The following is a 23,216-nucleotide window of genomic DNA, read 5'->3' on the forward strand; positions in this document are numbered from 1 at the left end:
CTTGCAGCTGCCCCTGATGTTTTCTTTGCTTGCCTCTCATTCCACAGGATCAGTTGGTCCTGTGGTAGGACAGCTGGCCAGGGAGGAGGGGAGATTGAGGACTTTAAAATCACCAAGATATCTATGCAAGAAGAAAATGGCTGGAAAACTCAGATAAAACAAATCAGAGGCATTGTGTAAAAAATTACATACTTGGATTCCTTATCCATAGGTTGCAAGTTGTTGTTTTTAAATTGCTTTTTAAATGTTGGGGAATTTCAGTAGGGTACCATATCTACCCTTCTGACCATTTTAAGGTGTTTCTGGCTCTTCCTTTCATTTCAGATTAAAGAAATGCTGTGTGGAACTTAGACAATGTAGGCTCATCCACTTAAGCTGGCTGACTTTGTGGAAGTGTATTCTCTCCTGTTCATGCTGTTCATGCTGATATGTAAGGTTGTTTTTATCTCTGTAAGTACATTTGAGTAAAATTCGTTTTGAAGGTTGGGTTTTATGTGTTTTGAGGTGTGAAATCTTAATTTTGCTTTGCTTAAGATGTGGTTTTGATTGATTGATTGATATTTATTACGGCCATTGGCCCGTCACACGACAGTTTCCCACCAACATATATATACTTAAACCTCCAAATTTAAAACAGCCAAAAACTTACAAAAAATAGACAAGAACCAAAGCAAATAAGCAAAAGATCAACAACATACATTACAATAAATTTACAACATAAACATCGCCCTCTGCTCATAAATTAATAAAAGATATCAGTGGTGATATCACCTAGTTACATCCTAAAACATAGATCATGGTTTAAAAGGGTTATCCGAGCCGCACAGGAGTCCGTTTTTCTTCTTTAGGGATAGGACGCTGATCAAGAATCTGGCAACCGTGAGTGATCTTAAGGGGTCTTCATCATTTAGTAGATATCTCAGTTTGGCTTCATTCGAATCATCGGCGATTCCCTTTAGATATGGATCAAGAAACTTGCTCCTGGCCGATGAGTGAAAAGCACAATCAAGGATTATGTGATGCAACGATTCCGGTGCCCCACAATTACAATCACATAAGAGCGATGTCTGTCCATTGGAAAATCTATTTCTCAGCACGTTCGATGGGAAGGTGTTGAATCTTGCCTTTATAAAGGCATATCTATGAGCCGAAGAAGTTAAGGAATTCAAATAATTTGGGAGCCTTAAGAGGGGTAATAAACCAAGGTTTTGAGGTGAGCAGGTACCATTGCCCAACACCATTTTCTGCTGCAAGTCCATCTCTAGTTTACAGGTTACTGTTCTTTTAGCTGGAACTATGTCCTGCTCTAGTAATTAGATGGGGAGATTCCCATTGCCGTAATTTTCAGTTGTAAATTTTTTACCCATGGGCTCTGGAAATCATCTCTCCACATACATTGTATCAAATACAAGTTTGGAAGATTGTGCCATAGAGATAACCAGTGATGTGGTTAAGATGTGGTTAACAATGGGGGTTCAGCCCAAAATTGAAGATGGCTGCCAACATGGTGGTGCAAAATCCTAAGAAATTCTAGCAGGGACTTCATTGGGGAGATAATCCAATACCTTGTTTAAAACATCATCTGTTTAAATATTGCAGGCCTTAATGCTTGTGGCGGGGGAAAACAATACTTCTTGTATAAATGGGTCAGTGCATCTGGCTGTTAACCAGAAAGTTGGTGGTTCGAGTCTGTCTACCTAGGACGGTTATGGACAGGATTCCTGCTTTGCAGTGGGTTGGACTAGGTGACCATCACAGTCTCTTCCAACTCTACAATTCTATGATTCTCTGAAAGTAGAAAGGATTATTATTGCTACTAATCTTTCTACGCTTCTGCTTGTATACCGTGCATTTCAGGCTTGGTTACATCTCCTATTGGTAATAAGGATAGTTTAATTGTACTTGTGCCTGGATAGGAACATGACACATACTTTGTTTTTCGTTGTAGGCTTCTTGCTATGAGTAATCCGAAGTTAAAGAAAAGCAATGTGATAGAAGTCAAGTTTGTGGCAGATGAAGATGTCCTAAAGCACATTTCTGAAGATACAGGTATGAATTGCTTGTTAGTGCAAGGACAACTTATTTACATTATTATAAAATAGGGTACTACATTTCTCTGCTGGGTTTTTAAAAAAAGTAATTAGAAACTCTGGATATCTTTAAATGCCTTTAAAGTTACATATTTTTTAAAAAGGAGAATGTCTGGTGCTTTTACAGATTTTCTTTTGAGTGTATGCCATAATGGAAACCCAGGTTTTTCTAAGAGACCAAAACTCTTATCCATCATCTTGTTTCTTGAAGGAGGTGACTATTCTTTGTACAGTTCCCCCCGCCACCAATTATGATCTGCTTATAGATCAGGACAGACCTTTTATTCACATTCAGAAATCTTAGGATTGCAAGTTAATAATGTTCAGAACTGCAATGGTATTACTATCACAAGGCCTTTGTACGCTTATCCACAATAAGCAGACGGACTAGTTTTGGTGCCTTGCCTTCAGTTGAATCCTTGCCATCTTTTGCGGAGTAATTGTTTTTGCTTGCCTTTTCTCAATAAAAACTAGCTAAGGGATTCAGTTTGCTAGAATATGTTTCTCCCTTTGTATTTTGGTAAGAAAGTGTTCTGCTCCTCAGTCTGAGTTGAATGAACTCTAAATGGATATACATATATGTTACATGCAAAGTGTATAAGGCTGTAGTGCTTAACACTTACTAAATACAGTGGCTGTTACTTCTGAGGAAACATACATAGGATTGTGTTGTAAGTGTGTATGCAGAGAAAGATTTGGCAGAAGCAGGAGAACAGCTAACTGTGTCTGGTTTGTTTGATATTAAAGCCTTACTGCTTCTCTTCCAGGTCATAAGGTTCGAAAGAACAAAGCTGCACAAACGCTTGATGCAAAAAGATGGGTGAAGAAAACAGACGATACCTCAGATAATGAGTCTCAGGAAACTTTTAAAGAACAGGAATATGTTTCTGTCCTAGGCATCCAAGGTATTTATGAGAAAAAGGTAACACTTTGAAAAACTTTACCCAGCTATTAGCCTTGTGAATGTTGGCTAAGAAATGGCTGTGTTCAGTATTGATATCAATACAGTGTTATGTGGGTTGACCCGCCCATTTTCACTGTAAACAATGTTTGCTTATTTAACAACATGCAAGTCCTTTGCTGTTTGGCAGATAATTGTTATAATTTCTCTTCCCACCTCCCACAAGTTTGCTTCTGAGGGTTTTTGTTTGTTTTGGTGTGTTTTAGGCTCTTTGAAAAATGGCTCCAGTGCAGGTGGTGGGGATGTCTTTCCATTCCAAACTCCAAAACGCTCTAACAAGATGGCAGAAATGGGTAGGTACTGTTTTGTTCAGCAAATTAACTCTTTGGTCCTAGTCTTAGAAATGAAACTGTGAAGGAATAAAACTGTTCAATCGTTCAGTTACAGAATGCTTACTTTCTGTAATTGTTCTTACGGTTAAGCCCTTTAAAATGGGGTTTTCTCTGTAACTATTATGACTGTATACATGCTGCTTTTCAGAACCTTTAGTAAAATTGAAATTTATTGTTTGTTTAACTCTGTTCTGATTCCTTGATTTTCTTCCTCAACTAATTGCCTCACCACACTACCCAAAGCAGTGAGTTGGCTGGACCAGTAAGTGACCTGGTTCATACTTAATGCTAAACCATGGTTTGCTTAGCCTAACTGTGGCTTGTCTGAATGAATCCAGCCCATCAGGCTAACCATGTGCAGGTATGGTTTGTTGTTGGCTTATGAGCTTGTTGGCTTGTTTTTAACTGTTGTTTGATACTATCTCCAAACCAAATAGACTTTCTTAACCATAGTTAATTTGAACCCTTCCCCCTAAGCTTGACAGGCTACAAAGGCTCAAGGCAAGAGCAGCTGGAAAACAAACCAAGCTTGGGAGAAACAAATTATGGCTTGTGTTGTCAACTGTAAGATAACAAATTTATTTGTATGGCTGGCTAAGCCAAATGTTGACATAGCAAGACCATGCAAACCTGGGCTGCTTTGTTGCTGTGCAGCCCTTTTGAATTTGTGTTAAACTAACCCACAGTTTGATCTAATGCAAGCATAGGCAAACTTGGCCCTCCAGATGTTTTGGGACTACAACTCTCATCATCCCTAACAGGACCAGCTTGCCTATGCCTGATCTAATGCATCATCTGAGCCAGATCTGATGGTTGAACTCTCTCCTCACCATGTATGTCAAGTGAACCAGGCCAACTGGTAACTTGTGGAGCAAACCATGGGTAAAGCAAGCCATAGCTGGGTATTATATGCGAACATGGCCAGTAAGCTACATAGGGTATAGGGCTGTTTTTGTGAGGCAGCACAGAGCAGATTAATTTAGCTGCTTCACTTCCCTCCTCACCTCACAGTGCAGGCCCATGCTCTCTGCTTTGATATATCTAGTGTTTGTCAGTGCTACTGAGCAACAAAATATTGGTATATGAGCTTCACTTTCGCCACATTCCTGAGAACCACATGAGTAACCTTTGTAGGTCTTGTTGAGGCTTTTGGCTTCTATTTCAGAACAGCCTTTTTCTTTTGCTTCTGAACCTGGGAGAGTTTTAAAAAGTGTTTGCGTAGCAGCATGGAAGTTGTTTAAGTTCAAATGTTTGCAAGAGAAAAATCCTATTTGGTCCATGCAAGCCTTGGTGCCTCTGAAGCAGCTGCAACATTATTGTTTTAAAAATGCTGGTGGTCACACTCTTGTGGTAATACAGTGGTGCCCCGCAAGACGAATGCCTCGCAAGACGGAAAACCCGCTAGACGAAAGGGTTTTCCGTTTTTGAGCTGCTTCGCAAGACGATTTTCCCTATGGGCTTGCTTTGCAAGACGAAAACGTCTTGCAAGTGTTCCAATTTTTTTCCGCTCCCCCCCCCTTTTCTAAGCCGCTAATAGCCTTTTAGCCGCTAATCCGCTAAGCCTTTAATAGTCGCTAATCGCCTTTTAGCCGCTAATCCGCTAAGCCTTTAATAGCCGCTAAGCCTTTAATAGCCGCTAAACCGCTAATAGCCGCTAAACCGCTAATAGCGCTAAGCCGCTAATAGGGTTGCTTCGCAAGACGTAAAAACCGCTAGACGAAGAGGCTCGCGGAACAGATTAATTTCGTCTTGCGAGGCACCACTGTACCGCCTTTCATCCGAGGATCACAGGGCATTTGTATCATATTGCTTGTATTACCTTTGTAACAATATTTTGGTCTCACCTTTAGCACTGTAATAAATAATGACTAATGAGCAGTTTATTTCTTTAACCTCATGTTTCAACAATGGCCTACACTAACCTTCCCCAATGTAGCTCCCTCCATATGTTTCGAACTGCAGCTCCCATTAGCCCCAGTTCAAAACATCTGGAGGGCACTAGGTTGAGGAAAGTGTTTTAAATTGTATTAATATGTTGTGTGCATGCTTCTTTAATCTGGCATTTTCCTTTGTTCAAAGCCTCTGAGCTAGCTCAGACAGCAGGTAGCAATGTAAAACATGAGAAGCTGAAGGATCCTGAAAAGGGAGCAAGCACTCCTCAAAGCAGCAAGAGTAAGTTCCATTGAAGTAATAAACTAAATTATCAAACGCTTTAGTAAGAGCTGTGTTTGGTAAAAGCTGCTTTTAAAAGGTTTTGCTTTGGGGAGAATTCATGTGTAGCTTTTACACTTACTACCATATTGTTTGCTCTCTAGGACGCACTTTTTCCCCTCCAAAAATTAAGGGGAAATGTGTGTGCATCCTATGGAGCGAATGCAGGCTCCTTGCGCTACGCTCCGAAGGCTTCGGGTTCCTTTAGCTGAAGCCGGGAGAGCAAGACTCTCCTGGCTTCAGCCAAAGGAACCCGAAGCCTTTGGAGTGCAGTGCAAGGTCCCGCTGCGCTCCAAAGGCTTCAGCCACGCACCTGCCTGGAAGCCGGAGGAGGAACAGAAGGGTCTTCTTCTGCTCCTTCTCCAGCTTCGCAGCGAGGCGCCTGTCCGAAGCTAGAGGAGGAACAGAAGGGTCTCCTTCAGTTCCTCCTCCAGCTTCGCTTGAAGGGGCGCTGCACAGTTCTCCCTCTCTGCGCAGTGCCTCTTCTGTGGAGAGACGCTGCGCAGAGAGGGAGAACTGCGCAGCGCCCCTTCAGCCACGCACCTGCCTGGAAGCCAGAGGAGGAACAGAAGGGTCTCCTTTTCTCCGCTCGCTGTCTTGGCTTGTGCCATGGCCACGTGCAACCCCTCCGGCAGGGACAGGTTGTGTGCTGTCTTGGTTTGTGACATACCCGTGTAACCTCTCTGGCAGGGAGAGGCTGCGCAGGGCTATGGTTTCTTTAGCCCCGCGCAGCCTCTCTCGGCTGGAGAGGTTGCGCGCAGCTAAAGAGGAAGCCAAAACAGCTGCTCTTTGGGGCTGGGGGGGGATTAAGTTTTTCCCCCCTCTTGATTTCCCCCTTTAAAAACTAGGTGCACCCTATGGTCCGGTGCGCCCTATGGAGCGAAAAATACGGTATTTCCTTTGTGGGTTATATTTTGTAGTGTCTAGGATTAACACAATGGTTCTTAGCTAGGGAAGGAGAATTAGAGTATGAATGTCTTGACAATAAAGGGAGATGAATATGTGCTCTTGATTAACGTGAGCCTTAATCTGACAGGCTAGATTGCTGATTTTTGCTAAATATTTAACACACTTTTTACCTTTTCATGATAGCCATCCATGTGCCAAGACGTCTAGTTATTTGAAATGAAAGGTGGATTTTGGAATCTTGTATGTGTAGCTTTCTACTATACTTATTTATTGATTAACAAATTTGTTTTACTGCTTAAACAAAAGACCTGTAAGTGGTTTACAAATGACAATCTAAAATACTCATTTAAGATAGCGATAAATTCAAGCATTAAGAACAAGTTACATATAAAAAAATATACCTAAATCATATTCTAAAATGTTTAAGGAATGCATAACTAGTTAGCATGCAAGTTTCTACTAATAGGATGCGTTTTGCTATGCAGATTATAGGGATTTCACTCCTATTCTAGCACACTTTTAAAATTGCAGGATCATAATCTGCCACGGTTTCTGTGACTGCATGATCATTCAGTGACTACTCGTACACAATCAAAAATCTTATATGTACGTTGAGTCCCAGTGTAAAAATATGCTGGTACTTGGGGATCATGTGTTATCTGAGAGGAGAATTTAGTTAAGATGCAATAAGCATTTGGGGAATATGAAATAGTTTATTTAGGAGAGACTTGGGAAGTGGAGAAGCCTTTGCAGAAAACTCCCAGTGCTAGGCACAGAATTAAACAGATACAAAATAGTCAATATAACTTAGTTCATCCTTTTTACATGGGAAGGCACTGGATGAATTTGTCACCTGCGTTAATTCTGCATAGAGATGAGGGCATTGTCCAAAGTTCAACATTATTTGCAATCTGAAGTATTTTCTGGTATGAGCATCTGAAGATGCTTAGTTAAGGAAGTAGAAAAGAGCTAATGTTTCTTGGTAATTTGTGACAGTCTTTGTTTAATTTCCAGAGTATTCTGCTTCAAGCAAAGGCAAGGTGGAGGTGAGTGGCAATTTTTGGTGTTTAAAAACATCAGTCATTGATGGAGAATGACCTTTCTCCATTACGTTTAGAATCTCCAAGTGTTGTCTTCAGTAGTTTGGCCAAATACAGGACTATCTGAGGCGGCTCTGAACATTTGTAATCCAGTATAATGCTTGAATTTACATGCAGTGTTGCTTCCTTTGACTGATCCTAAGCTGGTATTAGGTAAAACTGTACTGCTTAGCTATGTGTTTTTTGTTAAGTTTTATCCAGCAGTGGTATTCACCTGTCCATGGTATTGGAGGGAAGACATTTTCAGGGATTTCCCCTCCCCTAAATGTGACTAGGAGAGCTCCAAAACCCCCGGAACAGATTTAAGGGGCGAGGCTTCAGCAGGAAGGGATATAGCTGAAAATTGCTTCCCTCCCCATTCTGCTGATTGAACCTTACTGTCAGCTGAGTGATATATAAACATTTTATCTGGATAGTACTGTTGACAAGAGATTCGAGTCATCTAGCAGAAGAATGGGCTTGCCCTTCATACTAGTTGAGAACTGAGTAGCTGGAGGTTTTAGGGAAAATAGCATAAATGGCCACCTACATGGATTTTTCATGACCCAACTTCTCAAGTGTTAAGATCAGCATGTACTCTCTGGCCTGTTGCTAGAATATGCTGGCTTGGTGGGTATCGCAAATAGATCCACCTTGGTAACAGCACTGCTGTATCCCTGGAAAGATCTGACAAGTTCTCCCTCTACCCATTTTTTAATCAGTATTGACCACTTTTTTTAGTTCTAGAAGACATTTTAGTATTGATTATGTTTGTTTTTACCGATTGTGTGACTGTTACGTTTTAATTTAATCATATATATTCTTCAAATTGTAGTTGTAATCTGCTTTGAAAAGTTGGGTTTAAGTAACTTGAAAATATAGCTTATGGATCTTCCTTGAAAGATCAACTCGTGGCTTCCTGGGTGTGAAGTAACTTTGAGAATAGATTGAAGGCCTTCTCAGTAGTGGCGCCCACCCTGTGGAACACCCTCCCTTCAGATGTGAAGGAAATAAGTAGCTATCCTATCTTTAAAAGACATCTGAAGGCAGCCCTGTTTAGGGAAGTTTTTAATATTTTTAATATTTAATGCTGTATTGTTTTTAACACTTGATTGGGAGCCGCCCAGAGTAGCTGGGGAAACTCAGCCAGATGGGCGGGGTATTAAAAAACAAACAAAAAACTGCTTCATGCGGTCCTAGTGTTCTGCAAATATCCATAAGACATTTCCAGGTCTATTTCAAATATGAGTTCAGTCTTAATGTATTGATCTGAAATTGGTACATGATAGCTGTAAATTTGTAGGTTTGGAAGAAACTAATCTAAACTGTCCCAGAAATAGAAACAAGTACAACCTGGGTTCTTAACTGACTTTGCTTGGTCTCTAGGTCTAATAATAATGAGATTCCAGAACTAGATTCTGCAGGTTACGTTCAGTTTTTGTGTTTAAGGCTTTCTAAACCATCTAAACAGATGAGATTTTATTTAGAAGATACTTCATATGCTTGCTTTATTAGCAGAGTAAAAAGAATGAATTCATGTCAAAAACACCCTACAGACTCAGGAAAAGAATTACGGGTAAGCATTTGCATTAAATTCCAGCTAATATAGTTCAGTGGTGTTTTATAAGATGAGATTTCATTCTTGTGCTCTGCCTCTTCAGTTCTGACATGGTATAACAATTTCCAGAGGAGTAGCTGTATTGCGGCAACTAATCTTGTAGCACGTTAGAGTTGAATAAAACTATCATTGCATAAGCTTTTGGGATGGTATTCACCTAAGGAGCTGAATCAGCAGGAGCCCCCCCCCTATCAACCCCTAAAATTGACCTGTGGGGGTTAGGAGAACCTCAAGAGCAGGTTCGGAGGAGGATGGGGCAGATGGTTTTGCCTGGCAAGATGAAATGCTTGCTCAAACAGAATGTTCATCATAGTGTAATGTTGAATTCCATCCTCAATTTTTTTTGTTCTCTCCCTTGTGCTTTAGTATTCAACTAAGGTTCACTCAAGAGGGACGCGGGTGGTGCTGTGGGTTAAACCACAGAGCCTAGTGTTTGCCGATCAGAAGGTCGGCGGTTCGAATCCCTGCGGCGGGGTGAACTCCCATTGCTCGGGCCCTGCTCATGCCAACCTAGCAGTTCGAAAGCACATCAAAGTGCAAGTAGATAAATAGGTACCACTCCGGTGGGAAGGTAAACGGTGTTTCCGTGCCCTTCTCTGGTTCGCCAGAAGCGGCTTAGTCATGCTTTCCACATGACCCGGAAGCTGTACGCCGGCTCCCTCGGCCAATAAAGCGAGATGAGTGCTGCAACCATGGAGTCGGCCACGACTGGACCTAATGGTCAAGGGTCCCTTTACCTTTAAGGTTCACTCAAACTAGATCTATTGAAATTAATAGACCTAACTTAAATGTGTTCATTAATTTCAGTGGGTCTGCTGTGAATAAAATTTAGTTGAATAACACCCAATATGTGGGAAAGCAGTATCCTAAAGAAGGTACCACTTTGTGTGAGGTTTTATGTTTCATACCTCAGGTGAACTGTTAACCCTCACTGGCTCTATTGTATAGATTACCAGTGAGGTTCATTGATACAGCGTACTTGAATTAGCACATCAAAACTTGGAGGAAATGTATGGGCCTTCCTTCCATCTGTGTGCTTCAGTGACACACAGAGAGATTTTTCCGAATACCAATTCCGAAAGCTGTTGCCCAGATCATAGGGTGATCCGGATGTAAGCTTTTTTTAATGTGTTGGTTTCAGTTAAGTAGTCTTAATTCTGTAGTGTCCACCCATTATTTTTAGATTGAAACTGCTTCAGTTCTGATGGGGGTTTGAATACATTATGGCAGATTTCTGTGGGTTTTTTTAAAATCTGTGCAGTCATTTTTCCACATTGACATATACAAAGTGTGGTGTGCAGTAGATATTGCTCCCTGTATTTCCAGTGTTCAAAGTGCTGCAAAGTACACCACTAAAAAAACACCACCTCTGCGGAAGACAGGTTTTGAGAGGTTCAGGGGAATCCAAGCTTTGCAGAAGTTCAGAAAGATTGTTGGTCAAAAAGCAAAGCAAAGAATTGGGGTCAGCCCAAAGCTGACCAAATGATGACAGAGTGTGTTTGGTGACCATTAAGTTCTGGCTGATCGGGAGCAGGGGAGGAAATGAAGTGCCTGGACTCCACAGCAGCATTTCAGTTGTGTCTTTCAAGTCTACATGGATAATGGGAACCCTTGGGTTAGGCCAGGGGTGGGCAACCTAAGGCCCATGGGCCGGATGAGGCCCAATCGCCTTCTCAATCCAGCCCGCGGACAGTCCGGGAATCAGCATGTTTTTACATGAGTAGAATGTGTCCTTTTATTTAAATGCATTACTGGGTTATTTGTGGGGCCTGCCTGGTGTTTTTACATGAGTAGAAGGTGTCCTTTTATTTAAAATGCATCTCTGGGTTATTTGTGGGGCATAGGAATTCATTCTCTCTCCCCCCACAAAAATGTAGTCCGGCCTACCACATGGTCTGAGGGACAGTGGACCGGCCCACGGCTGAAAAAGGTTGCTGAAACCCTGGGTTAGGCAGTGGCTTATTTTCTTGCCACATACTGTGTTCTTTACCCAGTTTCCCCCTACCTAGACTATGTTGAGATTCTGCTGTTATTTGAGAAGGTGACTCTGTGGCTTAAACAGTGGTACTTTGGTTTTCGAACTTAATCCATTCTGGGAGTCCATTCGACTCCTGAAACCGTTCAAAAACCAAGGCACAGCTTCCGATTGGCTGCAGGAGTTTCCTGCACTCAAGTGGAAGCCGCATCAGATGTTCAGCTTCTGCAAAACGTTCGCAAACCGAAGCACTTACTTCCGGGTTTGCGGCATTCGGCAGTTGATTTGTTCGACAACTAAGCCGTTCGAGAACCAAGGTACCACTGTATGTGTGTGAGGTGAAGGGAGAACTCCATTTACTGTCTGTAAGGAAACAGCTATGTGCTCTATCAATTATGCACCACTTGTAAGTGGCCTTTTTTTCTACCCAGTATATGCAATATGAAGTTGAAGTACAAAATTTCCACTGTACAAGATGAGTTAGGAACGGAAACTCACAAATCTCTTGCCCAATGTTTCCTTTTTAGCTTTAAACATGTGCTCTGATACTGAAAGTGATTATTCCACTTCATGCTCTGAAGAAGAGGAAGATGACAGCTGTAAAGAAACTACAGATTATGCTGTCGATCCAGAAATGCTGGCCAGACCCCAGACATCATCTGCTCCGGCTAACAAAGAAACGCCAGCTAAGAAGCTGAAGAGAGAAGTTCCTGTGAGTGTGGATTCACTTCAGTTTGTTAATCACATTGGCTATTGGCCATAGAAATAAGGGCTTCTCAAAACATTTCAAACATTGAATTAAATGTGGGCCCGTCTCTGGCAGGAAACATTGTGGATGTGCTTAGTGGCAGTTTAATCCCAATTCGTTTTGAATCTTACAGGCTTAATTCTGCGGAAAGGCGCATCATATGACTTTGGAAGGTGCACGGGAAATAATAATAAATAATAATAAATTTTTATTTATATCCGTCCCTCCCCAGCAGAAGCCAGGCTCAGGGTGGCTAACAACAATAAAATAATACAACATTATAAAATCATTTCATTATAAAATTAATTCAAATCAAATTGATGGCAACCATTGGGCTAGAGTTCTGTGAAGATTGCCAAAGGAGGGAGTCAGGCTGTGCCCTGACCAAAGGCCTGGTGAAACAGCTCTGTCTTGCAGGCCCTGCGGAAAGATGTCAAGTCCCGCAGGGCCCTAGTCTCTTGTGGCAGAGCATTCCACCAGATCGGAGCCTTTCTGCCTATTTCCTTGGGCTTGTCAAGGCAGGAGATGCTGTCCCAGATTTACATATAAAGACCCCTAAGTGTTATATATGAGGTTTTATACAGCTTGGGACCTGCACTGTCCAAGGAGCGCATTCTCCCATACAGGCCTCCATATTGTGTTGAGGTCAGGGATGCAGGCCCTCCTGATGGTCCCATATTTCATTGGAGGTTGCTTATGCTGTACCCTGAATTAGGGCTTTCTTGGGGGGAGGGGTGCCATAATTATAGCATTCCTTCCCCTCTGAAATGTGGTGAACACGGACTCATGTATTTTAGGTACCTGCTGAAGACATATGATGGACATTAATTTTTGAGCCCATTGTTACAGTATTCTATAATTTATAGTGATTTAAATGGGTTGATACAGATTTTTATTGTTTTGTTTTGTTTTAAGAACCCTCTGGAATTACATATGACAATGAAGACAATGTGCCTCTTTACTTAGATTTAAGTCCCTGTATGTGCAATGGAATTTATTCACAGGTAGGGGTTTCTAGGATTGCAGCCTAACAGTCCAGTGCTATTGCATGTCTACTTGGAAGCCTTAAATGAGTGTCTTGCATTTACTCCCAAGTAAGTTTGCATAGGATTACATCCTTAGTCTATGATAAACTTTGTTGTATACTTTTTGCCTTATTATAGAAGGCAGCTTCTTGACTAAGGGATAATGACTGCGAGATAGTTATGCATGAAATAACATGTGCGTTTAGAAATTTTCCTTTTCTTCTCAATTTGCTGCTATCCCTTTTCCCCTTCCCCTTCCCCCATGACTGAAGCAGCTTCCCACTGTGTGTTTCTCTCTTCCAGCAGAGTAATTTGGTGGAAGAGTATTTTGAAGCACATAGCAGTTCCAAGGCTTTAACTTCTGACCGAACACTTCAGAAGCTACAGAAAGAGAAAATGGATCAGGTATGTGCTATGAGGGACTATTTGTATTAGAATTTCCTTTTGAGGTCTTTGTTCAGAGAAACTTCTAGCAACTGTCTCTGTGCTTGTTCTTGGATGGACCCAGTGGTTGGTTGGTTGGTTTATTTTACCTTATTAGTAGTAGCACAGTTTGAGTTGTAATGCTGAAAACAGTGAGAAATACCGTATTTTTTGCTCTATAAGACTCACCTTTTCCCTCCTAAAAAGTAAGGGGAAATGTGTGTGCGTCTTATGGAGCGAATGCAGGCTGCGCAGCTATCCCAGAAGCCAGAACAGCAAGAGGGATTGCTGCTTTCACTGCGCAGCTATCCCTCTTGCTGTTCTGGCTTCTGAGATTCAGAATATATATTTTCTTTTTTTCCTTCTCCAAAAACTAGGTGCGCCTTGTGGTCTGGTGCATCTTATAGAGCGAAAAATATGGTGCTTTGCAGTGAAAAGGGCTTGGTTAAGCTAGAAGAGGGGTGTGGAACTTCTGGCCTGCAGGCCATTCTTGCCTCGCCACCTTGGCCCACGAGGGCATTTTCCGTAAACCATGCCCACCCGCCAGTCAGCTTGCATCTCTATTAATGTCAGCTGGTGGGCAGGACCTTTTCGGAAAGCCCCCCCCCCAGCCATCCCACATTGATCCCACCCACCCCCAAAAAGAATCCACATGGGGAAGGCTGTCTAGCCTGCTTTCATTGCATGTGCAGCAAAAGCAAGCAGACCTGGGGTTTTTCTTCATTGCTTTGTAATGGAGCAGTCCCTGCCGAAACCAATGTCTGCTGTAGAAATCAGCTCTGACCAGTGTTTGAAACTCCCATTGTTCTAGGTGCATTTTGCGACAGGGAATTTAATTAGCGCAAGCAGTTTCTGAGCTCTGGGCGCAGTACCACACCTAAGATTTCTGATTAAAACTGCAGAGTGTAAGGAAAGGAGGATCTTTTTCTGCCTCCCCACTTCCAGCTACTCTCTAAATACTGGAGAAGAGACCCTCTTAAGAACACTAGGGGGGTAGGCAGGGGAAGGACTAGATCGTGTGAAAAATGAATATAATATTTTAGCTGCAGTTCGTTCATTTTCAGCTTTGCATTCTTGTTAGTAAAAAAGTGTGCCTAGACATTCCGTTGTTGTGCCCATAACTTAACTTTAAGGTGCCATTTAGCTTCTAGCCTTCATATCTCAGTTTCTAACACTGGCTCTGGCAGATACTGCTCCATCATGCAATGCTGAAGAAACAGGCACTTCTTTCCCTGCTGAGACAGAAAAGTGGGGCCTGGCTGAAAACAGGTACCCTTTGCAGCAGTTTCTCCCTCCCTGTTTTAATTAGAAATATATTGTTTCATATCTTTCAGCCCTGCACCTGTTCTAATGCCTTATTTTTCCCTTCCTGGTCTAGGAGTCCCTGCAAAACATCTTGAATAAAGTACCTGTTGCTTTTGCTTCTGAATGTGAGGCATTAACCAAGCAACATGAATCTCTCTTTTACAAATGGATGTTGCAGCTGCAGTAAGTATCTGGTGGGCTTCTGTAAGAACATGCAATATACAATGTTCTCTTAAAACAAATTGAAGTTGTAATTAAGCCTAATTGTTTCTTAGGCTCGGAAATAGTTTTCATTGAATAAAACCACATTCACTTCCCATGGTACAGTTAATGTATTTTCTGGAGTTGAGGTCTTTATAAAAGGAACCTCATGTGGATGATGTTTGAGGGATGGAAATGCTTTCAACCAAGTTTCTTAAACAGATAGGAAACTATCTCATATAAAGCAGTCACAAATCTTCTGGGTGATAGCTATTGGTTTTCTATAACAGAAAAGTACATGGGATTTAAATAGATCCTAGATTGTAAAGGTCTATTAGCTAATTGTCATAGCCACTTTCCAGATTGAATATATGGGAGAGAAGTGCAGATTGGGTGCTGTTCACAGTATGCCTTAACTTATTTCCATTCCACTGCAAGTTGGCATCAGGAAAATAAACAGATAATAGGCATAGATGCTGCTTTTAGCATTTATGATGCAGAACTGAAGCCAAATGAGGACGTGTAGGGCCCTTATTACATTTCTGTTCTCCAAGTTGTTCATTGCTCTCACCACCACCATTTTACCTTCACAACAACCCTGTGAGGTTGGTTTCTCCTAGTGAACTTAATGGGTGGGTAGGGATATGTATATACATCTCTCCGCTGCGACACTGTAACCTCTACGTCACATCAACTTTCAATATTTATCTCTTGCAGGTTAAAAAAAAGTAGGCCCACACAGTAGTTTTGTTGCATACAGTGGTACCTCGTGTTACGGACGGGATCCGTGCTGGAGGCCCGTCCGTAACGTGAAATGCCCGTAACTTGAAGCGCTGTGTTTGCGCAGGCGCGCAGCGCGATTTGACGCTTCTACGCAGGCGTGAGTAGCAAAATCCGGAAGTAACCCGTTCCGGGACCTCCGGGTTGCCACGGGACGTAATGCGAAAAGGCGCAACGTGAAGCAGAGGCAACACAAAGTATGACTGTACAGTGGTACCTCGGGTTACATACGCTTCAGGTTACAGACTCCGCCAACCCAGAAATATTACCTCGGGTTCAGAACTTTGCTTCAGGATGAGAACAGAAATCGTGCAGCAACGGCGCAGTGGCAGCCGGAGGCCCCATTAGCTAAAGTGGTGCTTCAGGTTAAGAACAGTTTCAGGTTAAGAACGGACCTCTGGAACGAATTAAGTTCTTAACCCGAGGTACCACTGTACTCTGCTTCAGAATTGGAATTGTCTCTGTTCCCTCTTCCTCTGCTGCTTTGCAAGTAGGCAGCAAACAAACATGACAGTGGGAATCTCATCTTTCTGCTGAGCATTTAATTTTGCTTTTCAGGATTGGAAAAGGATCGGAGATTTCTTCAAAGATACTAAATTTAAACAAACTTCAATTGTTGTTGTTATTCGGGAATGAAGACGGAATAAGTGTTTACAAAGAAAAAACAAATACAGTTCTAACTGTCAGAATAACAAAAAGTAAAATACTGTTCTCAATAAGAACACTTTCAATAGGTTATGCGCTATATTGTAAATTTCAGAGATGTTTTCTTTCTTGCAGCCTAGGATTCAATATTGTGCTATATGGATTAGGTTCAAAGAAAGCTCTGTTGGAGAATTTTCGCATTTCTCTTCTGCAAGATTCTGTTCATATTGTTGTGAATGGGTTCTTCCCCAGCATCACTGTGAAATCGGTAAGAAAAAAGAGACATATATGCATGCATGCATTCAGAGAAGTAAACAAAAGCTTCAATACAAACTGCATGGTTTATTAATAGGTTACCGTTATTTAGAGCACAGCTCAAATGAAGTTGGTTTACATTCGGTTCATCTCTTAATTCTAGCAGACAAAGCCTCCAATACATAAAGGCAGTCCATGGTTTTGGTTTGCTTTGACTTCCTATATGGGTCTTCATTTGCAAATGCTGTTTATATGAAAGGGCAGGTTGTGCTGGTTGGAACGTAGAAAAACCTGCCTAATGTGTGTTTTAAGTTTATACTTAAGAAACCTGCAAACTGCTAAGGATTGTTTCAGATATTGCGAAGTTTGTATATGGAAGGCTCTTCTGTGTATTGTATGTGTGGATGTTTTTACTACATATTGCTTTCAATATAGGAATTCTGTGAAATAGTCTTAATATCGAGACAGCTGTTTTTAACTTGAGTTAAGCTCTCTTTGAAAAACCATGCTTAAAAAACAACAAGACAGGTCCAAAGGAAAATGGTGACCTGCTGTTTTTCTGTGCCAGATTCTTAATTCCGTAACAGAGGAGGTGCTGGATCACATGGGCACTTTTCGCAGCCCCCAGGATCAGCTGGACTTGATTGTGAAAAGATTTAAAGAAGGTAATACAGATGGGCCAATATATTAGAAGTTCGGAGTCTTCCTAAGTTAAAAAAAAAAAAAAAAAGATTGGATGAAACTAATGATTTGGTTTACTCATATATTTATTGACTGTTCAAATACAGTGATTATAAAGGTGCTTATTCTGGCAATTCATCTAGGACGCAATACCAATTTGTAAAACATGGGACTTGCTCCAGTAGGCTTGGAGTTATTGCTGTGGATCTACACATTCATTATAGCTGTTATTGATAACTAGGCATTAGTTTCAACTAAACAGTTGGGCAGTTCAGTCCCACCTTGATAGTGCAACAGTATTTTATGCAATTATCAGCACAGATCTAGACTTCTAGATTTGAGTGGGGATGTTGCTCAGTGATCAAATGAAATGAGTGGAGTTTTTTTAATAAGAAGTTTTATTTATTTTCAGTGAATAAACACAATTAAAAAGAGTTTTCCCCATCTGAGTTTTGTTTAAAAAAAAACTAGCTTGGAAGCTAACTAGTTGTGGAAATGCATTACAGTACTTTACTTGCAAAAGGATAGCAGAATTTGGGGGTGACGTGCCTTATTGGGTTGCTGTTTTTATTTTGATTATATATACAGTGGTACCTCGGGTTACATACGCTTCAGGTTACAGACTCCGCTAACCCAGAAATAGTACCTCGGGTTAAGAACGTTGCTTCAGGATGAGAACAGAAATCGTGCTGTGGCGGCGCAGCGGCAGCAGGAGGCCCCATTAACTAAAGTGGTGCTTCAGGTTAAGAACAATTTCAGGTTAAGAACGGACCTCCGGAACAAATTAACTACTTAACCAGAGGTACCACTGTACTTAGAAGTACTAAAAGGAGGAATAGAAGGTTGGAGAAACATGTTAATCCAACATCTTGCCAGATGATCTCACCATCCCCCTCAGGGTTTTTTTTTAAAAAGCAAAATTCTTCACATTCAGTTCATTTCCCCGTCTCTCTGGTACTGAATCTAAAAAATGCAAGTGTTGAGAGAAGTTTTTAAAACAAAATTTTGGGTGGGAATCTGGATTACAAAATATAATAGCATGGGTTAAAATGGAATTCTTTTATTCAGAATACATGTTTCCGTTACTAGCCATGAATCTTGGATTCTTGGACACATAAATATAGGTGGTTTTTACCTGAATGACTGGTCCTGTGAATTTTGGAGGTGATGAGCAGGCACAAAAAGCTTGTCAGCATTTGGCGGCAGCTAGGTGACTTTCCTACTTCCTTGACAGCCTGTTTTTAACCCTTGTACTTCTTCTCATTTGCCAGATCCTTTGCTGGAGCTCTACCTGCTCATCCACAACTTGGACAGTCCAACATTGAGAGGAGACAAAAACCAACAAATCCTAGCACAATTGTCATCTCTTTCTAATATCTACCTCATAGCATCTATTGATCACATTAATGCACCACTCAGTAAGTTCTTAGGCCTTTCAGCCCTCTAGCTTGAAAAATCCATCTTAGTCAGTGGGAACATCTGTTTGGTACATATGTAATGCATTCTGTGGCCGTATTTAGATGCATTTCTTAACCATGGTTTGGTATTATAGCTGAACACAAGCTTGCCCACAAACCAGGTATTAGCATTACGTACCCGGGTGTTAGTCATTAATAGTTATGGAGTCCACATGGCATCTTAGACCAATTGAGTTTGTAGTGTTGGGCACACTGGTGTTCCGACTTGAACTGTTTACAGGAAGGGTGGGGAACCGCCAGCCTCTCCTCCTTGTTCCCACTGTGTTTTCCCACACAGAGCCCGAGATTTGGGGAGCATCCTCCCACCCCTCCCAAAAATCTCCACATAAAGTGGAGTTACATAATTTTTACTTTTTCTTTCTTTTCTGCTCTTGTAGTGTGGGATCAAGCAAAGCAAAGCATGTATAATTGGTTGTGGTATGAAACGACCACGTACAGTCCTTATGTAGAAGAAACATCCTTTGAGAACTCCCTCTTGATACAGCAATCCGGGTCTTTGGCTTTGAGCTCTCTCACTCATGTTCTGCGCAGTCTCACTCCTAATGCAAGGTAAGAACTCTTCTGTGATGTTCAAGTGTCAGGGACCTTTGCTGCGACTAGGGGGCTAACTCTTGGGGGGGTGGGAGGAGTGGTTTTTAAATAAAGCTTCAATGTTGGGAACGGAAAGCTGCTTTACAAATAGGGAAACAAGACCTGAATGCTATTTTCGTAGTGCCTCGAGTTCATGTTGCCTAATATTTGCTAGATACACAACAGTGGGAGACTCCAGATCTTTCCCTGCTATATTGTAGAATCTACAGTGTAGATCATGACTAATATAGCCCTACAGATGATCTTCATTTTCCCTTTTGTTTTTTCACAGAAGGGTTGTGCTGTATCAGCAGAAATGATGTTTCCCACACAAAATAATTAGTAGAATTAGTATAGCTGACGGGAGATTTTAAAAAAAGGTTTTCCTCAGAAGGAAGTCTGTAGTTGGGAATAAATGTGGATTTTCAGCAATGGTGTAAAGGGAGGGGGAGCAAATGCTTTAGTACACAACAGAGGGAGCTGTTCCAGTTCTGGGTGGAATCACTGCAGAAAGTATAAAGCCAAGAACAGAAATAGGATGTTAAAAGTGGTCGCGTGCACAATTAAGCCCTTTTTCTTTTCAAAACATATTCCCTCCCATATTGTAAGTTATGTTTCTAGTCTTGTTTAAAGATACTTCTTTTACTTATCAGGGGGATTTTCAGACTTTTGGCAGAATATCAGTTGGAAAATAAGGATAACACCTCATACCCAGGTAACTCAACAGACATGAATTCTTCTTTCTGGAGGTCAAACTAGGGTAGCACTAGGACATGAGCTTTAGCCTAAGTCATGGATTCTGAGTACAATGCCTATATAAATGTGATGAAACTTCTGTTTTATGTGAGTATCAATTGGTACTGGGCATGTGGACACTTGCTGCAGCAATTCATTTGAGTGGGTGAGATTGTAAGCTCTTTCAGTTGTCATGAAACTGGCCGCTGAAAAGTAGCATTGCTTTGAACTGAATGAGAGGACCAGACTAGGGACTGAAGCCTTGCTTTCAGTGCTATCTCAGGTAGGAAAAGATCCAGAAAGGAAAAGTTTTGAGGAAATCAACCCCTTCCCCCATTTTTCGAATTGATATTTTGAGGGAACACAATGGTGGGGAGATACTTCTCGTGCATGGCTTTCTCAAAGAAAAATTTTCATACTACCTTCTGAATAAAACCTTCAAGCATCATACAGATCTCGTTAGCAACATTGATCTTCATTTGAGCAAGACCTCGCTTTTAATGCTAGGCGTTCCATTGCTTCTTTTCCCCTGCTAGGACTTTCCTTCCAAGATTTCTACCAGCAATGTCGGGAAGCCTTCCTGGTCAATAGTGACCTAACTCTCAGGGCTCAGCTCACAGAATTCAGGGATCACAAGCTCATTAGGACTAAGAGGGTGAGTGAAGCTGCTATAGACATGCTAATGTGACTATTTGTTTAACAGTGCCTATGCTGCAGAAAAAATCGGAGTGTATGATTCTGGGTACAGGGTGAATGACAATAGAACTACAATTAAATATTTGTGGTGTTTATTAATAGACAGAAGAATCACATGTGTGTTCATGGTATTGAAACAAGCCAAAGGCTGCTTATACTATTGTGAAAGTTGCCATCCAAAATGTGGAAGCAGTCTTCTACAAATTTCTGGTAGGACATTGGATCGTGCCTTTTGAGGAGGAAATGTGCTTTAGTTTGTTCTAGTCACGCAGCATAACTTGAGAGGGCATATCCCTATCAGTGCATGACTGCTAGTTGGATTGAACAAAAATTCTTTGTTATTCTTATGCCTCGGAACTAATCAAAATAGTGTGCTTGTTTTCAGGGTGCTGATGGAGTTGAATATTTATTAATTCCTGTGGACGCTGGGACCTTGACTGACTTTTTACAGAAAGATAATGACATTTGAAGGCTCTGAAATGTGCAATAGCAATTGCTCTCAAGAGCTGCTGGAATACTGCCTACAGTGTAGTCAATTTTCAGATCTCAGGAGTTTTTATCTGCCTGTAATAATTGAGTAAAGCATTGTTTGTGCAAAGCCAACTTTTATATATATATCTAAAACTGCTTAGGTTTTCCACTTTGGATGACGATTTCCTCCTTTGTATTCCATTACAAGGAAAGTGTGACATAGGAATGTGCCTTTCTGCTCATGAAGTAACTTGTGCTTGATAATACACATTGTTGGCTGTTAGCAGCTTCAGTTTTTCAACAATGAATGAGTATGTCATATTTACAGACTACCTTATTGGTTTTCTAATATGTGCCGTGTGAGATGGAGAGGTGCCTGTACTTGGGCAAAGCAAAATACAAACACCAGAGACCCAGGTTATTTTGGACAAGTTTGTTGACGTTTTAGCCTTCATTGGTATACAAGCCATTGTAAAGTTAAGAACAAGCTGGCACCTGTCTCTGCAAGGTAAAGAAAATGGCAGCTATGCTGATTTTTCAAACCAACTTTCTTAATAATGTCAGAAGTAATGAGAGGTAGTATTTGGGTTTTTAAAAAAAATAATCTGAATAAAGATGTGTAGTTGTGCAATAGATTTTTTTGTATGGTTCTAAATAAAACACAGTTTATGGTCCTGGCGAAGACTTGTATTTGAAAAAACATCAACTGAAATGGCAGAAGAGGGTTGAGCGGGTGGAGCGATCAAATGTCCCTTCTTGTGCCAGGTAGTGGGGTGGTGGTGGTGTCAGTACATTCATGCAGCCCTTGTGTGAGCTGGCAGAAGTGCTGCTGTAGAGCCAGTGGAAGATCCGGAAATGGGGCAGGATTTGTTAGTCCCCGAGCGCTTTCCAGTTCCGACGTGTGATAATGTAGGGGCCCAATCAAGGCAGAATTCATCATCTCCCTACTGCTGCATAAAGCCCATACCATCAACAGCTGGAGTTTGGACTGATCCCTTACTCAGAAGTTCAAATCCCACTAAATTCAATGGAGCTTATTCCAAAATAAATGTTCATGGGATTGCAGCCTAAATTAGATACTGCTGGTTCTGACATCGAAGTGATCAACCCCTGACAGTTCAATGACCATTAGACCATTGAAAGTTTGTTTGAAAAAGTTCTGAGATGTGCATCTTCATGTACAGTGGTGCCTCGCAAGACGAAAATAATCCGTTCCGCGAGTCTCTTCGTCTAGCGGTTTTTTCGTCTTGCGAAGCAACCCGATTAGTGCTATTAGCGGTTTAGCGGCTATTAAAGGCTTAGCGGCTAAAAGGCTATTAGTGGCTTAGCGGATTAGAAAAGGGGGGGGGGAGAGAAAAAAAATCGGAACACTCGCAAGACGTTTTCGTCTTGCGAAGCAAGCCCATAGGAAAATTCGTCTTGCGAAGCAGCTCAAAAACGGAAAACCCTTTCATCTAGCGGGTTTTTCATCTTGCGAAGCATTCGTCTTGCGGGGCACCACTGTACTATATAAATCATTGGTTTAGCTTATTTTTTGCCTTACATTTTCCGAGATAAAAAAAGCTAGCTGTCAGGTAGAAGTGCTTTCTTGGGGGGGGGGGAGATTCCTTGCACAGCATAAAATTCCAAAAGTGAAGTTGAGAAATAGTTTTTTCCTAAAATTCCCGATTAATTTTTGTGCTAAGGCTACCAATCAAAGAGTGATTTTAGCTGCAACCCTGTGAACCTACCCGGAAGTCCTCTTTGGGGCCCCACAAATGGTGTTACTTTGCTAGTGCCTCTTTGCTTTGGTGCCCTTATAGTTCTCCATCAGGTACCCCCCTCTCTACACTTCTGGGAAGCAAATGTTACTATGGAGGGAAGCTTCACATCACCCAAGAGGAACTGCTGTTGAAATTCTTCTCTCACCTTCCCAGTGCTTAGTCCTTTGCCTGACTGATCGCACCCCGCCTTAGAGAGAGAGAGCTCTGCTCCCCTTGAGAACTGCCTACCTCACAAGGTAAAATGCAGTAAGATGAGATAACAGTA

The 23,216-nt window shown here is 41.5% G+C and overlaps 1 protein-coding gene across 3 annotated transcripts; it reads left to right on the forward strand.

Moving 5' to 3' along the window:
* Positions 1–312: 312 nt before the first annotated feature.
* Positions 313–21,870, forward strand: ORC2 (origin recognition complex subunit 2). 3 transcript variants are annotated; one of them, XM_081174297.1, is made up of 17 exons: positions 313–450; positions 1,943–2,049; positions 2,858–2,995; positions 3,258–3,344; positions 5,463–5,555; positions 7,518–7,549; positions 9,098–9,158; positions 11,703–11,887; positions 13,255–13,353; positions 14,750–14,859; positions 16,438–16,570; positions 17,126–17,222; positions 18,510–18,656; positions 19,094–19,265; positions 19,940–20,001; positions 20,558–20,676; positions 21,103–21,870. In XM_081174297.1, the coding sequence occupies exons 2-17, from the start codon at positions 1,959–1,961 to the stop codon at positions 21,184–21,186; spliced, it is 1,710 nt and encodes a 569-aa protein (XP_081030423.1). In that variant the 5' UTR covers positions 313–450; positions 1,943–1,958; the 3' UTR covers positions 21,187–21,870. The 3 variants fall into 3 exon arrangements, with proteins under 3 accessions (XP_081030423.1, XP_081030425.1, XP_081030424.1); XM_081174299.1 differs by having other exon boundaries at positions 9,101–9,158; XM_081174298.1 differs by having other exon boundaries at positions 315–430.
* The last annotated feature ends 1,346 nt before the right edge of the window (positions 21,871–23,216 follow it).

The sequence above is a fragment of the Podarcis bocagei genome, assembly GCF_964188305.1.
Source record: "Podarcis bocagei genome assembly, chromosome: 1".
NCBI classification, from domain to species: Eukaryota; Metazoa; Chordata; class Lepidosauria; order Squamata; family Lacertidae; genus Podarcis; species Podarcis bocagei.